The following is a 15,106-nucleotide window of genomic DNA, read 5'->3' as shown; positions in this document are numbered from 1 at the left end:
AAAAAACAAAAACTTAAAAACACACCCTCTGCCCAGGGGTCTGGGACCGGCCAGTGCAGACCAGCAGAACACAGGAGCCACACGGGCCCAGGAGCTCTCACACAATGGGGACAACGTGCCCCGACGTCACCATGTCCCTCTACACAAGAGCCAGTTCCAGGTGGAGCCAAGACTTAACTTAGCAGAAGCTGAGCTAGACAAGGTTCAGAAGCAAACACAGGAGAACACCTTTCTGACCACTGGGGAACAAAGGATTTTTAAGTCATGTGAAAAATAAAACACACACACAGGAGACGACACCAGTCAGGACTGCAACACAACCCAAACCCTCCACACACAGAAGGCACCACCAACCAAGGAACCGCGCCACAGCAGAGGATGTCTGCGCGGAGTCACACCACCGGGGTGTCGGCCTCCTGTAGTCAGGGAAACACCAGGGTGGCTGCTGGACAGGGTGGACTGAACAGCCCAACGCCAAGTGTCCTTGGAGGGACCTGTCACCCAACGCAACCTTCACAGTGACCCTGCCTTGCGGGAGGAGCGAGGATCACTTAGGAGCCAGTCGGCTCAGTTAGCTGGACTCACGTGGAGGGTGTCAACAGCCTGTGACACGAGCTGCCACACTCACTGACATGCGACATGGGTCCGTGCATCTCTACACTCTGCCGACCTCCTGACTATGATTTACGGTCACAGCAGAGCTCTCGTCGGAGACGGGAGAACTCAGAGCAGCACAGCACAGTGTGCGGCGCCTGGCGGGAAGTGAGCGGAGCCAACAGTACGCCTGAGGGCCACCCTGAGGCCTTCTGCACACGAGGAGGGCTCAACGTCAGTGCAAAGCTTAAACACAACTTACACTCATCTGTGTTTACAAGACTGAAAAAGCTTCCTACGGAAACACTGGGAGAGAGAAAACAAAGGAAGAAACAGAAATCACGCAGAGATGACAACAGGCAGCGCTGTGTGCTCAGCACACAGACCCAACACGCACCCACACAGGACACGCATGCACAGACGTGTGACACACCCACCCACGCACAGGATGACGCGCACCGGCAGGGTTCCCTTGTGTCACTGCTCTCCACAACCTGGCTTCTAAAGGCCTCACATACTCCGCTGTTTGGACATGTCACAGTAGACCCCCGCCCCATCACTGGACAAGTGACTCTAGGGTCTCATCTCACAAAGAACGCTGTGACAGATGTCCCTGTGCACTGTCTGGACCTCCCCGATGATGTCCTTGCGTCGATCCCTGGAAACACTCGACATACAGCTCCACTGAGTGGGACAGAACCTGCTCAAGGCTCTGAAGGCCAGCTTATGGAGGGTCTGTGCCAACCTGGTGACGAGGGGTCAGTCTCTGTTTCCGTAATTCTCTCTTCCATCCCACTGAGGAAGTGACATGTTGTCTGTGTTTTGCAGCTCGTTTTCCCTCCTGGGTTGCCCGGGCCCAGTGAGTGGTGCGCGGCCAGCCCTCACGTCATGCACACTATGACTTCTCAGCACTCCCACAATCCCTCAGGCTGCCAACCTCGGGCCGCCGGCCTCGAGGACATCTCTGCGCCCATCCCTGTCAGGGTTCGCCCCTGCTGCCCTGCTGTGACTCATTTTCCTTTCTTAAATAAATATCCTTGACTGTCTCTGATGATAATATCATGTGCTGACTGTAGAAGAAAAGGAGGCATCGCCCCCAGAGGCCTGGTGCCGCCCTGGTGGGTTTCCTTACGGCTCTTTCTCCCGGTTAGCTAAGTCTCTCCTCCCGTGTCTTTCCTTGTGAGAGGCACATACAGTCCACCGCGTCGCCCTGACCGTTGAACAGTGCACGAGGGAGTGGTCTTTGAAGTCAGTCAGAGGACGTTTTTGTTTCCTCAAGTTCCGTTATCAGTCTCTTTACAAGGACAAAGCTGCTCAAGGGAAAGCGTTGAGAGGGCAGTTCGCTGGCTCTGTCCCCATGTCCTCATGTCCATCCTGCAACCCCATGTCCATGTCCTCATCTCCGTCCTGTGTTCTGGTCAATGTGTCCTCATCTCCACCCCCCGTCCTCAGCTGTGTGTCCCTTCTCTGTCCTGTGTCCTCATGTCCAGGTCCTCACCTCTGTGTCTTCACATCGGTCCTGTGTTCTCCTCTCTGTCCTGTGTCCTCGTCTCCGGCCTGTGTCCCTGGCTCCGACAGCAGGGTCAATGTATAGCCTGAGGACACCCCATCTCCCCAGCCTGGGCCAGCACTGAGCCTGTGTGTGTGTTCACAGCTTCTTTTTGGGCGTGGTGGTGCTCAGGTGGAACTCAAGAGAGTCTGGAGAGGTCAGTGCAGCTGTCGGGGGAGGGTCTGGGGGTGACGTTTGACTTCCTCCCTGAGTGGCAGCTATGACCCCTGGGGGCTTGCAAGAAGCTCCCTGCCCATTGGGAAACCGGGCTGAGGGGAAGGAGGCAGATGCACACAGGGCGGGGAGGGTGGGAGTGGCTGGAATCGAAGTAGGACCTCTCCCCTTTCATCCAGACATGGGGAGGCCACTGAGAAGGAGCTGGCCAACGGCCCTTCCACGCGGCAGCGGCTCTCCAGCTCCTGCCAGAATCCGCGTGGCAGGAGGGGCTGGCAAGGGAAAGGGTTAAGTTTAATTTATCCTGATTTCTATTTAATATCATGCTTTCCCCGTAGGAGCCAGCAGCTGTGAGCTGATTGCGCTCGCTCATTATGCAGTCTGTATCGCTAATGGCCTGTGACAAAGGCATGCGGCTTCCAGGCCTTACCCCGGAGAGCCAATTAAACACACATACTCCCTTCCTGTTCGCAGCGCATTACAATGAAATTAAACTGAATTTCAAAATCATTTTCTCCTAAAGACATCTCTTTACAATAATTAATGCATGCTATTCCTTTCCGACTGGAATATTCATCAGGGTGGTGACTGAAATGTTTGAACACTGACTGCCCCAAGTTTTGCACTGCTGCCACCCAGCACCCAGTGAACCCTCCTAGCTGCAAAATCCACGGGCTTTTGGTTCCTGTGCTTTTAAAGAAAAAAAATCTGCAGCTTTTTAGCTGAATTTAAAAATAAAAGGAGATGGCCACAGAGCAAGCCAGGCTTCCAGGTTGGGGCTGTTCAGGGGCTACGGGGGGGATGCACGAAAAAGAGATTAGTTCAGAAGTAACATTTCCTAAATATGCATTTGAAAGACAATAATAGAGAGAGGTTTATTCCCACCAGCTTGCTTGTATTAATGCAGATGCTGATAGAAGGTAAACAGGCAGGTGTGTGTTAACATGGTGACCACATTACAGACAGAGACAGGAGGGCCCCAACCAGGTGACCTGGGCTCCTGGGTCCCCAACCTCTGTGCCCTCTGCAGACCAGCCCCCTGGATGGGCCTGCCAGGGTTCCTGGGGCACTGGCCTCTGCTCTGGGGCTGACACACGTCCACTGTGCAAGCTCTTTGGAACCCTCCACACACCTGCTCTCTCTGCCCAGCGTGGAGGGACCAGGGGGACTGGATATGTCCAACTCCAGCTCCTGGGACATGTGTTTTCAAGGCCACGTGAGAGAGAAAGGCATGGGTGGCTGTGGGACCACACGGTGGACGTGAGACCAGCCGGGACCAGCAGGCCCTAGTGCTGTCTGCCAGGGGAGGGGCAGGAAGGGGCCCCTCCACGTCCCCCAGGAGGACCTTCCATCTGCCCCTTCACCCCGAACACCCACTTGATGGGCCCACACAGCACCCCGAGACTGCCGGATTGTCTACATGAACCCCCGCTCTGTCACTCGGTGACCTCAGGCCCACGATGGAGGCCAACTGGAGAGTGGACATGTGATCCTGCCCATACAGACCTACGCGGACCTGAGCCCAGTAAGACGACATGTGTGTGAGTGTCAGCCCCAAGCAGCACACCATGGAGGTCACCAGCCTAAGGCCACAGCCACTGTCCACTCCATTCCTAACATCTTCTCTCCCTCTCAGGTGCGCACAGCAACTCCTCACAGTCGTGCACCATCTGCAAGCTGCCTCCCTTCTCCGTCACTCTGCTCCCCACAGAGGAACAGAGAATAGGGTACATTTCTGATTATGGGGCCACATGTGATGACCTGTGAAAACAGGCCTTTCTTTTTGGAAAATATTGCCTTAAGATTATTATGAAATAATGCATGTCAGCACAAAAGTGTTAGAAATATAGACAGGCAAAAAGAAAAGGAGAAACCACCCAGAATCCCACCATCTGATGTTCGGCTCTGACATTCCAGTGGTGAACATGCACACCAGTGAGTCAACGTAGCTGCAAACCTCAACATTCCCAACATCGTTCACTTCAGCAGGACCCCTGGGACCATGCAGGTGGGGAGATAGGGGCCAAAGGGGCCAGGAGGTCAGGGGGTACCAATGGATGGGGGCATGGGGGATGGAGGAGGTGGGGGTCAGGTGGATGAGGGGACAAGGGGCTAAGGAGACCAGGGGACAGGGGAACAGGGGGGTGGCAGGACAGAGGGATGGGGGATGGAGAGGAAGGGGGAACATGGGGATGAGGGGCCAGGGAGATGAGGGGATGTAGGAGATAGGGGTCAGGAGGATGGGGGTGGGGGGATGAGGGGACAAGAGGGATGGATGTGATGGGGGACATGGGCTCTGGGGTGGGGGATGGAGGAGATGAGTGTCAGGGGACTGGGGGCTCCTCAGAGCTAGCTCTGGCTGCCTGTCTGGGTGAGAGGACACCAACGTGGGGGCCCCTCTGCCTGCCCATGCACAGGGCCCTGGGCAGACTTCAGCGAGGGAATATGGTAAACGAGTGACCCAAACCACAAATAAACTACGTTCTATCCCAACAACTCTGGTCCTGAGTGGGGGAGGGGAAGGTGGGCTAAGGGTGAGGTGGGAGGTGTGAGGGGGGTGTCTGATGCAGAGTGCAGCAGTCACTTGGGAGGGGGAAGTCCTGACCCACGATGGGCAGCGGGGCCACCAGATGCAGGGCTGCTGACGCTCCTTAGGGTCATGGTCTCAGGAGCTTCCTTCTAGGGGCCGGCAGGGGCCAGGGCACTGGGTGGGGGGTGCAGCTGTGAGACACGAAGTGTACCCCCATCCCACTGCGTCTCTGCCCTCGACAGAAGATTCTGGGGGTCCAGGCACGGTGACAACCCATGGTGGACGAGTCACGCTCCTCCCCTCCCGCTTGGGGCCCCTCTCTCCTACCTGTTTTGAACCAGCCATCCGAGGTGAATGCATTTTTCGTTTCTTCTGGTTTGTCCCAGTATTCCCGGAACACGGAGGGGCCCCTGACCAAGAGCTCACCTTCCTTCTCCTTGAACCCTGGGGTCACCTGTGGCGTGGAAGAAAAGTGTGCACGTCAGAGCACACCTCCCAGGGCAGGGTCTCCAACTGGCTTCCTTGTGCCCCCACCCATCCTGAGGATCACACTCTTCTGAAATTAGACGTTTTGTTGGAAATGATTGCTTTCAACATAGAACTCCACCATGGCACGCTGAGCTGCTCCCTGTCCTGCCCTATTCCAGGCAGGAGATGCGTGTCATCTCTTCATCCTAAAACAGCCCCGCCCTGTAGATTCGAAGACATGAGTAATGGGCCAGGTCTTGGAGCTCAGGGCTGGGCTGCATTCAACCTGTCTGCCCGCTTCTAAAAGCCATGCTCCTGGCACCCCATGAAACTCCATCTTCAAGGCATTTCTTGGACAAATCGTGGAATGTGAGAGGTGGGCAGCTGCTCACACCCCACCTGTGGCTACTGAGGAGCTCGGAGTTGGCAGCACCTGCTGCAGGGCCTTCTGGAGTGGGTCACTTTGCTTGGTGAAAAGGAAGCTGACAGAGTGGCCAGCCAAGAGAGGAGGGCTCCACGAGGAGACTCAAGTGCCCGGGGGGAGAGCGACACCTGGGGATTCACGTGGTCATGGGGAGCTGGGAATGTCCATGCTTCTCTATCTGTTGCCAGCAGATCTGGTCTAAAAGAATGATTACAGAGTGGTCTTCCAACAGAAGAGAAATGATACCAGAAGGAAACCTGAAGACCAGAAATAAAGGAAAAGCAACAGAATTGGTAAACATGTGGGTGAATTAAACTGACTCTCCTTTTCCTCATGAGTTCTTTAAAACATTTTTGCCTGCTGAAACCAAACATTATAACAGTGTCTAATGGAGTTTATGATATATGCATATGTTACATATGACAACCACACATGACAGGGAGAGGGCCAAGTGACCATGACAGTGGTGACAAAGATTCTTTGTTCAACCAGACTGCAGCCAGGTCCTGAACCTCCTCTGAGGCCCTTCTGTGTCCTTCCTTGCAAAATCCAGTTTTAGCAAGAACCCTGCTACGTCGGTTTAGCAAGAGACCCCCACCCTGCTATCTGGTCACCCTCATATCTGATGGGGTTCCTCACCCCCCACCATCCCCCAGGGGATGTCTGCCCACCTGGCCTGCCTTCAGTAAGCAGCCTGTTAGGTCCATTTAGCCAGAATCCCCCTCCCCCCGATGTTTCCTCCTAGCAATTTTCCATACACTGACCCCGCCCTGCTTCTTGGCATAAATCCCCATTTGTCCACGCTGTGTTTGGAGCTGAGCTCAACCTGTCTCCCCCACTGTAACCCCACTGCAGGGGTCCCTATACCTATGCCAGCAGTCCTCAACAAAGTCTCCTTCACCAACTTTAACAAGTGTCATTGAATATCTTTTTCTTTGGCAGTGGTAGAAGTTATATGTTCTTCTGGAAGTGTTAAAATGTTGATTCTAAGTAGGTTTCAAAACTTGAAGTATGTACACTGTAGTCCCTAGGACAACTACTAAAAAACTATACAAAGACATATGGTCAAAACTGAACAGACAGATTACAATGGAATACTAAAAAAATACCCCAAAGAGGGCAGTAAAAGGAAGCTGAGCAATGAGAAACTGAGGGACAAACAGAAAACTGAGAGCCAATGCAGGCTTAAATTCAAGCACATCAACAATCACACTAAATGTAAGTGCTCTAAACATGCAAATTAAAGGACAGAGTGTCAGACTGGATTAAAAACACACATGCTCTAACTATATGCTGTCTATAAGTAACTCACTTCAAATACAATTATGTGGGTAGGTTAGAAGCAAAGGAATGTAATAATACCATGCAAATATCAATCCAAAAAGATTGAAGTAGCTATATTGATACTACACAAAATAAACTTAAGAGCAAAGAACGTTACCAGCAGCATTACATGATGATAAAAGGGTCAATTCACCAAGAAGACATGACAATTATACATGTGTTTTCGCCAAGCAACGGATTTTCAAAATACATGAAGAAACTGAAATCAGAAATGGACAAAAAAATTATAGCCGAAGAGCTCAACACTCCTCATTTAATAATAGAACTGGTATTCAGAAAACCAGCCAGGAAACAGAAGAACTGAACAACACACAACTACCTTCATCTAATTGACATTTACCCTCCAACCAAACCAGCAGAATACACATTTTGTTCAAGTGTACCAGAACATTCACCAAGCAAGACCGCCTTCTGGGCCATAAAACACACCTTAACAAATATAAAAGAACTGAAATCATATCAAGTATCTTTTCTGACTGTAATGAAATTAAACTAGAAATTAATAACAGAAATACAACAGAAAAATCTTCAAACATTTGGAAAATAAACAATACGCTTCTAAATAATCCATGAGTCAATGAGGAAGTTTTAAGGGACATCAGAAAATCAGAAAATATTTTGAACTGAATGAAATGAAAATACAAAGTATCAAAATTTGGGGGGTACAGTTAAACTAATGCTTAGAGGGAAATTTCTATCATTAAATACTAGATATTTAGAAAAGAGAAGAGGTCTCAAATCAATAACTTAAAGTTTCACCTTAAGAAATAAGCCAAGAGCAAGCAGAAGGAAAGAAACAATAAAGAACAGAAACTAATTAAAACTAGAAAGAGAAAAGCAATAGAAAAATTCAACGAGTTCAAAAGTGAGTTCTTCGAAAAAGATCAATAAAATGGATAAACTTCTAGCAAGAATAACAAAGAAAAAAGAAATAGAAGACAAATGATCAATATGAGGACTGGCGAGGATCTCACTTCAGATTCTGCAGACATTAAAAGGTTAATGAAGGAATGCTATGAAAAACTTTATGCACATAAATTCAGCAACTTAAATGGGCCAATTCTTCAAAAACCAATATCTACCAAAACTCACTCAAGATGCAAGAGATGACCTGAACAGTCCTATAACTATTAAAGAAATTGCATTCATAGCTACAATCTTCCAAAAAAGAAACCTCCAGGCCCAAATGGTTTCACTGGTAAATTCTATCAAACATTTAAAGAAATACACAACACCTATTATATACAATCTCTCCCAGAAAACAGAAGAGGAGAGAACAATTCCCAACTCATTCTGTGATGCCAGCATTACCCTCATACTCAAACTAGACCAAAAAAGTACAAGAAAAGGAAACTACAGACCAAAATCCCTCATGAACATAGATGCAAAAATCCTCCACAAAATGTTAGCAAACCAAATCCAGCACTATACGAAATAAATGATATACCATGATCAAGTGGGGTTTGTCCTGGGAATGCAAGGCTGGTTCAATATTAGAAATTCAATCAATGAAATCCATTGTATTAGCAGTCTAATGAAGAAAAATAAACTGAGGCAGAAAAAGCATTTGAAATATTCAAAATCCATTCATGATAAAAACTCTCAGCATATCACGAATAGGACGGAATCTACAAAAAGCCTACAGCTAATGTCATGCTTAATAGTGAAAGATCAAATACTTTCCCTGAAAGATCAGAAACAAGACAAGGACATCCACTCTAACTACTCCTGTGTGACATCATACTAAAGTACTAGCCAGAGCAATAAGGTAAGAAAAAGAAATGAAAGGCATACAGATTGGAAAGGAAGAAATAAAACTGTTCCTATTTGCAGAAAACTTGATTGCATATGTAGAAAATCCCAAGGAATCTACCAAAAAAACCCCTCCTAAAACTAAAAGTAAATTTAGCAAGGTTACTAAAGGATATGAAGCACACACACACTAAAATCAATTGTATTTTTATATACTAGAAAAGAACAAATGTAAATAAACAAAAAGCTCTACACCTACAATAGCTGAAAAAGAGGAGGAAAACAAGGAGGGCTAGAAGAAAGAGAAAACAAGAGGAAACACTTAGGTATAACCCTAACAGAACATGTACAGGATCTGCATGCTGAGAAGCACACACACAACAATGCAGCCCTAGGCAAAGGGAGAGACACTGCATCCATGGATTGGAAGACTCACCACAGTAAAGATGTCAATTCTCCCCAAATGCAATTTTGATCAAGATCCAAAAGGATTCTTTTTGGTAGATATAGAGAAGCTACTTCTAAAATTGGTATGACAACAAAATTGGGTAGACGACAGAACTAGAAAAGCCAAAACAATTTTGCACAAGAATACAGTTGGTGGAATAACACTATAATTTTGAGACTTACTGTAAATTTACAGTAGTCAACACTGTGGTAACAGCAGAGGAACAGATACATAGATCAACGGAAGAGAACATTCAACCTACACATAGACCTGCTCAAATATGTACAACTGATTTTTGACAAAGTTGCAAAGGCAATTCAATGAAGAAAGGGTAGTCCTTTCAACAAACAGTATTGGAACAACTGGCCATCCATATGCAAAAACAACAATCTCCACCTAAACCTCACATATGCAAACATTCACTCAGAATGCATCAGAGATATAAACGTAAACTACAAAGCTATAAAACTGTTAGAAGGAAACCTAGCAGAAAGCCTTTGTGACCCGAAGTTAGGCAAGGAGTTCTTAGAGAGAACATCAAAAGCATGATTCGCGAAAAAGATAAATTAGACTTCATCAAAATTAAAAACTTTCATTCTGTGAAATACAAGAGATTGAAAAGGTGAACCACAAACTGGGAGAAAATACTGGCAAATCAGATATCCAACAAAGAACTCTCAAAACTCAAGACTAAGAAAACAAACGACCTGAGTGGCAGCCAGCAAAGCAGGAAGCAGCAGGACTGTCTCCTCACCTGGACAAGAACTGCACGGGCAGAAGCTATCTGATCTAACTACTTTATAATGTGGAGTCTGTTTAAGGCTCGTAACTTTCAGGGGAAGACTTGGATGGCAAATTGTGGCTAATTTTCGTCATTTTTAGCTCTCAGCACAGTAGCAGCCACCCATCTCCCACACCCAGCCCCATGGCAGGCAGCTGTGCATGTGTTCCTGGAGCAGCTTGCACAAAGCTTCCAGGAACCAGGGTGGGCAAAAAGGACCTGGTCCCCCAGCTATCATGGATCTGTGCTCTGACTGTGGCTTCTGATCGCAGGTGCAGACAAAGAGGCCAGCAGCCACTGTTGTTGCCAGACCCTCTCTCACCAGCTGAAGTGACCTCCAGGGGACTTAAAGGGCTGGTGCCCACCCCCACCCTTCATTTTTCGCTTTTCCCTCTTTCAGGAGCCAGATATTAACATTAGAACATTCAAAAACAAGTGTTTATATAGGGAAAATCAGGAAATGACTGGGCATGCCTAAGGAAAGGCTCAAAAAGACATAAAAAGACACTAGGTTTACACCGCAGGTTGATCCTTAACACAGAGACTACCTTATATTAACCAATAAAACAAAAATAATAAACAAAAATAATGACAAAATACAGCAAACCCTAGGCAAATGGAGAATCTGATTCCAGAGTTACCACATTATTAGATTCAAATGTTCATGTTCAACAAAAACTCATAAGGCACACAAAGAAACAGGAGAGCATGGCCCATTCAAAGGAAAAAGTAAACCAACAGAAACCATCTCTGAAAATGACTTGATTGCAGACCTATAGAGAGAGATTTTAAAACAACTCTCCTACAGATGTTCAAAGAACTAAAGGAAGATGTGGAGAAAGTCAAGGAAATGATGCATGAACCAAATGGAAATAATAACAAAGAGAGAGGAAACCTAAAAAGAAATCCTGGAGCTGCAAAGTACAGTAATTGAAATGAAAAACTCACGAGGCTGATTCAAAGGCAGATGTGAGCAGGCAGAAGGAGGAAGCAGCAGACTCGAAGACAGGACAATGGAAATTGTTGAGTCTGAGGAACAGAAAAAGAAAAGATTGAAGAAAAGTGATCAGAGCCTAAGGGACCCATGGGACACCATCAGGCAACCAACAGATGCATCGTGGGAGTCCAAGAGGAGAGACAGGGAGAGAATATTTGAAGAAATAGTGGCTGAACATGTCCCACATTTGATGAAATACATGAATATAAACATCCAAGAATCTCAACAAACTCCAAGCAAGATAAACTCAGAGAGACCCACACCAAGACACATTACAATCAAAATTGCAAAAGTGAAAGACAAAGAGAGAACCTTGGGAGCAGCAAGACAGAAGCAATTCATCACACACAAGGGACCCTCAGGATCAACAGCAGATTTCTCATCAGAAACGCTGGAGGCCAGAAGGCAGTGTGTTGATCTATTCAAAGTGCTAAAAGAAAAATCTTCAACAAAGACTCCTCTATCTGCCAAAACTGCCCTTCAAAAGTGAGGGAGAAATGAAGGCATTCCCAGACAAACAAAAGCTGAGGGAGTTGGTGACCATGAGACCTGCCCTGAAGGAAATGCTCAAGGGAGTCCTGCAGGTTGAAATGAAGGGACATGCGACAGTGAGTCGAAACCACATGGAGAAATAAAGATCTCAGGAAAGGTAAATACATGGGCAAGTATAAAAGCTAGTATTATTGTAACAATGGTTTGTAACTATACTTTTTGTTTTCTACATGATTTAAGAGACTAACACATTTAAAGAAAAAAAACAATTATTAGTGTAAAAACTAGCATTATAAACTTTGTGACTCCAAATCTTATCTACATAATTTAGGAGATTAATGCACTTAAGAGAACGTTTAATTTATGTTTTGGGACACACAATGTACACAGATGTAATTCTGTGACATCAACAACTGAAACGGGTGGGGACAGACCTGTATAGGAGCAGTTCTGTATGTTACTGAAGTTAAGCTAGTACAAATTCAAATTAGTGTTATAACACTAGGATGTTAAATGTAATCCCTATGTAACTACAAAGAAAATAGCTATAGAGTATACCCAAAAGGAAAACAGAAAATATTTCAAACATTTAGCTACCAGAAAACCCAGGTTGACACATAAGAAGACAGTAATGCAGGCAATAAAGGACAAAAAAGCCATCAAGCATTTAGAATACAAATGGCACACTGAGAGAAGTTAGTCCCTGCTTATCAGAAATTACTTTACATGTAAATGGATTAAACACTCCAGTCAAAAGACAGAGATTCAGGGCCAGACCACTGATGTAGTGGTTAAGTTTGCACACTCTGCTTCGGTGGCCCAGGGTTCACAGGTTCAGATCCTGCATGCGGACCTACATACCACTCAAGCCATGCCGTTGCAGTGTCCCACACACAAAATAGAGGAAGACTGGAACAGATGTTAGCTCACCAATAATCTTCCTCACCAAAAAAAGAAAAAAGGACAGAGACTGGCAGAATGAATAAACACACATGATCCAACTATATGCTGTCTAGAAGAGACTCACTGAAGATCCAGAGACACGGACGGACTGAAAGTGACAGGAAGGAAAAAGACACTCTGTGCAAACAGTAATCCAAAGAGAGCAGGGTGCTACACTAACATCAGACAGAGCAGTCTTTAAATCAACAAGGGTTATAAGGACAAAGAAGGACATAATATGTTAATAAAAGGTTCAGTACAGCAGGAGGACAAAACAGTCGTAAGCATTTACATGCCTAACGACAGACCATCAACACACACAGAGCAAAATGTGAGGGAGCTGCAGGGAGAGAAGGGCAGCTCTAACCAGGTTCCACTCTGTTAGAAGCAAGTCCTCTCCAGCCCAGGCCACCAAGCCTCCTAGTGAGTGCAGCCATTCTTCCGGCACAGCTCAGGCACTCTTCTGTCACCTATTCAAATCCTTGCCGTCTGTCTCCTGAGTGGACCCAGATGATACCCACTGTGTGTGAAGTGACTCTACTCCGCGCTGTGGTCACTCCACCTCCTGCAGTCGGTGGATGCTCTCTATTCCTCTGTCCGTGCTGGGCTTCAGGGTCCAGACAGAGCAAAGCCACGTCCTGCCCTTCTCGCCATGGACAGGTGCACGCTGATGGCATGCAAGCTGGTCTGTGTGGTGGGCAGGAAGCAGGGACCAGAGTTCATCAAGTCAGACAGGGCTTCCTGCCCGGCCCCCAGTACTATGTCGTCACTTTCTGATTTCATACAGTATGAAAAAATATTTACCATCTTATTGCAAGCAAGTTGCACAAAATGAAGAGATACTAACTTTATTAATTCCGAGGATAATTTTTTCACAACTGGCAACTCTGAAATTGGGCTGTGTCTCACCTAAGACATTGTCTTGGGTTTGGTGAATGAGAAGGATACTATGGTCCATGGATGTCACACCGCCCCTTCCCATGACACACTGGCCAGTGCCTGAGCACAGCAGCTGCCAGCACGCAGGCTCTGTGGCCACAGACCCATAGAGCAGAGAGCCGTGGACCGAAACCAGCTCTCCTTCAACTAGATCCCCTCCAGACTCCTCACCGACAGCTCAGCCCCATTCAACACGCGATCCGAGCCTCTTCTCAGGGCCACCTAATACATCCATCGTGGGCTCAGTCCCACAAAGACAGACACATCCACGAATCCCAGTGTTCACACAGATTCACCAAAGTCTCTGGTCTACTGAAAGCAAGTATCAAATAACTAAGATATGTCATCATTTTCTTTATGCCAAAAAAAGACATGGCATTCTTCATTTCTTCGTGGAGAGGGGAAAAGTGAGCCCCCCATGTGAAGCTCTAAGCTCTCCACACCCGCTCCACATTTGTTCCCTAAGACTAACTCCTCAGACAGGCCTTGGGACAGTAAGGTCAACTTAATTTTGGTCGTTGATGTTTGTAAATTTTAGAGACGGGGTATGAGGGGACGTCAAGAGTGAAGATAAACCAGGAGAAGGGGGACAGTCAGAGGAGAATAACACCAGAGAAACAGTCTGAAATAGGGCGCAACAATAAACGTTGCCTTTGACTAAAATCTATCCTCGGCCACGGGGTCAGGCACAGAGCCAGAGCCCTCAGGGCTCCTGGTGACTCCTCAGAAGCACTCAGGGTCGACACCCCACAGCCGCTGGGCATGAGGAACAGGGCTGGTGGGTGGTCAGCGAGGGCACTCAGGGCGCAGATGGGAGCAGGCACCTCCCAGACCTCGGGCGCCCGGCAGTCGCACATGACTTCATGCCACAGCTGCTTCCCACGCTGCAGCGAACAGTCTGGGCTATCTTCACAGGGAACTCCCATGTTTGGGTGTGTAGGACACGGTGTGACTGAGGGCACACGCACCTGTACAGGAGTGTCACTCCATTTTATGATGACCAGACCCAGGCCTGAGAGCGGCCAACAGAGAATGAACACCTCCTCATTTGAAAGCAGCCTGAGTCCCTTTCACAGACTCAGAGCAGGTTGGTGGCCCCGACTCTGAGCCGCCTCGCTGGCCCAATGACCCACAGGCAGCTGCACTGTCTTTCTTCTCTCCATCAGCGGCAAGTGCTACTGGAAAGCCCCAGGTGGGACCTCTGACAGCTGTTCAATTCTCTGACACAAGTTCACGCTTAGGGGACGGCTCTACCCCTCTGTGGAGGAGGGCGTGCTGGAAGAAGGTGCTGGAATCCAAGCAGGTGGGCCATGGGCCAAGGAGAAAGCAGGTGAGGAGACAGGACGCACGGCAGAGTCCCCGTCTCTGAAGGTCTCCTGAACCCCTCCTTGGCTGTGGGCTCCTGGTCCTGCCCAACTCAGCACTGCCCGCTGCACGGGTCAGGCCAGAAGGACCTGGTCGTCCATGTAGGGATGGAGCCAATGGGAGGAAGGTGGGCGACTCCTGCCTTGTGTTTCCCGAGTGTGCCTTTAAAGGGCATTCGGGGGCAGGCTCTGGTTTATGGTCGGGAAGAGAAGCACAGGGCAGCTAAGCGCTCGCAGACACGCACCTGGCATGTCAGGGTGCCCCCTGGACTTGTTCTTCCACGTGAAGATTCCCCACTTAGAGTTGT

The 15,106-nt window shown here is 47.9% G+C and overlaps 1 protein-coding gene across 3 annotated transcripts in view; it reads right to left on the bottom strand.

The window, feature by feature from the left end:
• ACSF3 (acyl-CoA synthetase family member 3) overlaps nucleotides 1-15,106 on the bottom strand; it is a 71,384-nt gene that overhangs the window by 16,474 nt on the left and 39,804 nt on the right. For all 3 annotated transcript variants that reach the window (XM_070500207.1, XM_014836573.3, XM_014836574.3), the window contains exon 7: nucleotides 5,175-5,301. In XM_070500207.1, coding sequence (XP_070356308.1) covers nucleotides 5,175-5,301 — 127 coding nt within the window. The remainder of the gene's footprint in view (nucleotides 1-5,174; nucleotides 5,302-15,106) is intronic.

This window comes from Equus asinus, chromosome 28, assembly GCF_041296235.1.
Source record: "Equus asinus isolate D_3611 breed Donkey chromosome 28, EquAss-T2T_v2, whole genome shotgun sequence".
Taxonomy (NCBI): domain Eukaryota; kingdom Metazoa; phylum Chordata; class Mammalia; order Perissodactyla; family Equidae; genus Equus; species Equus asinus.
The sequence above is the reverse complement of the archived record's forward strand: the minus strand, read 5'-3'. Positions and strand labels throughout refer to the sequence as shown.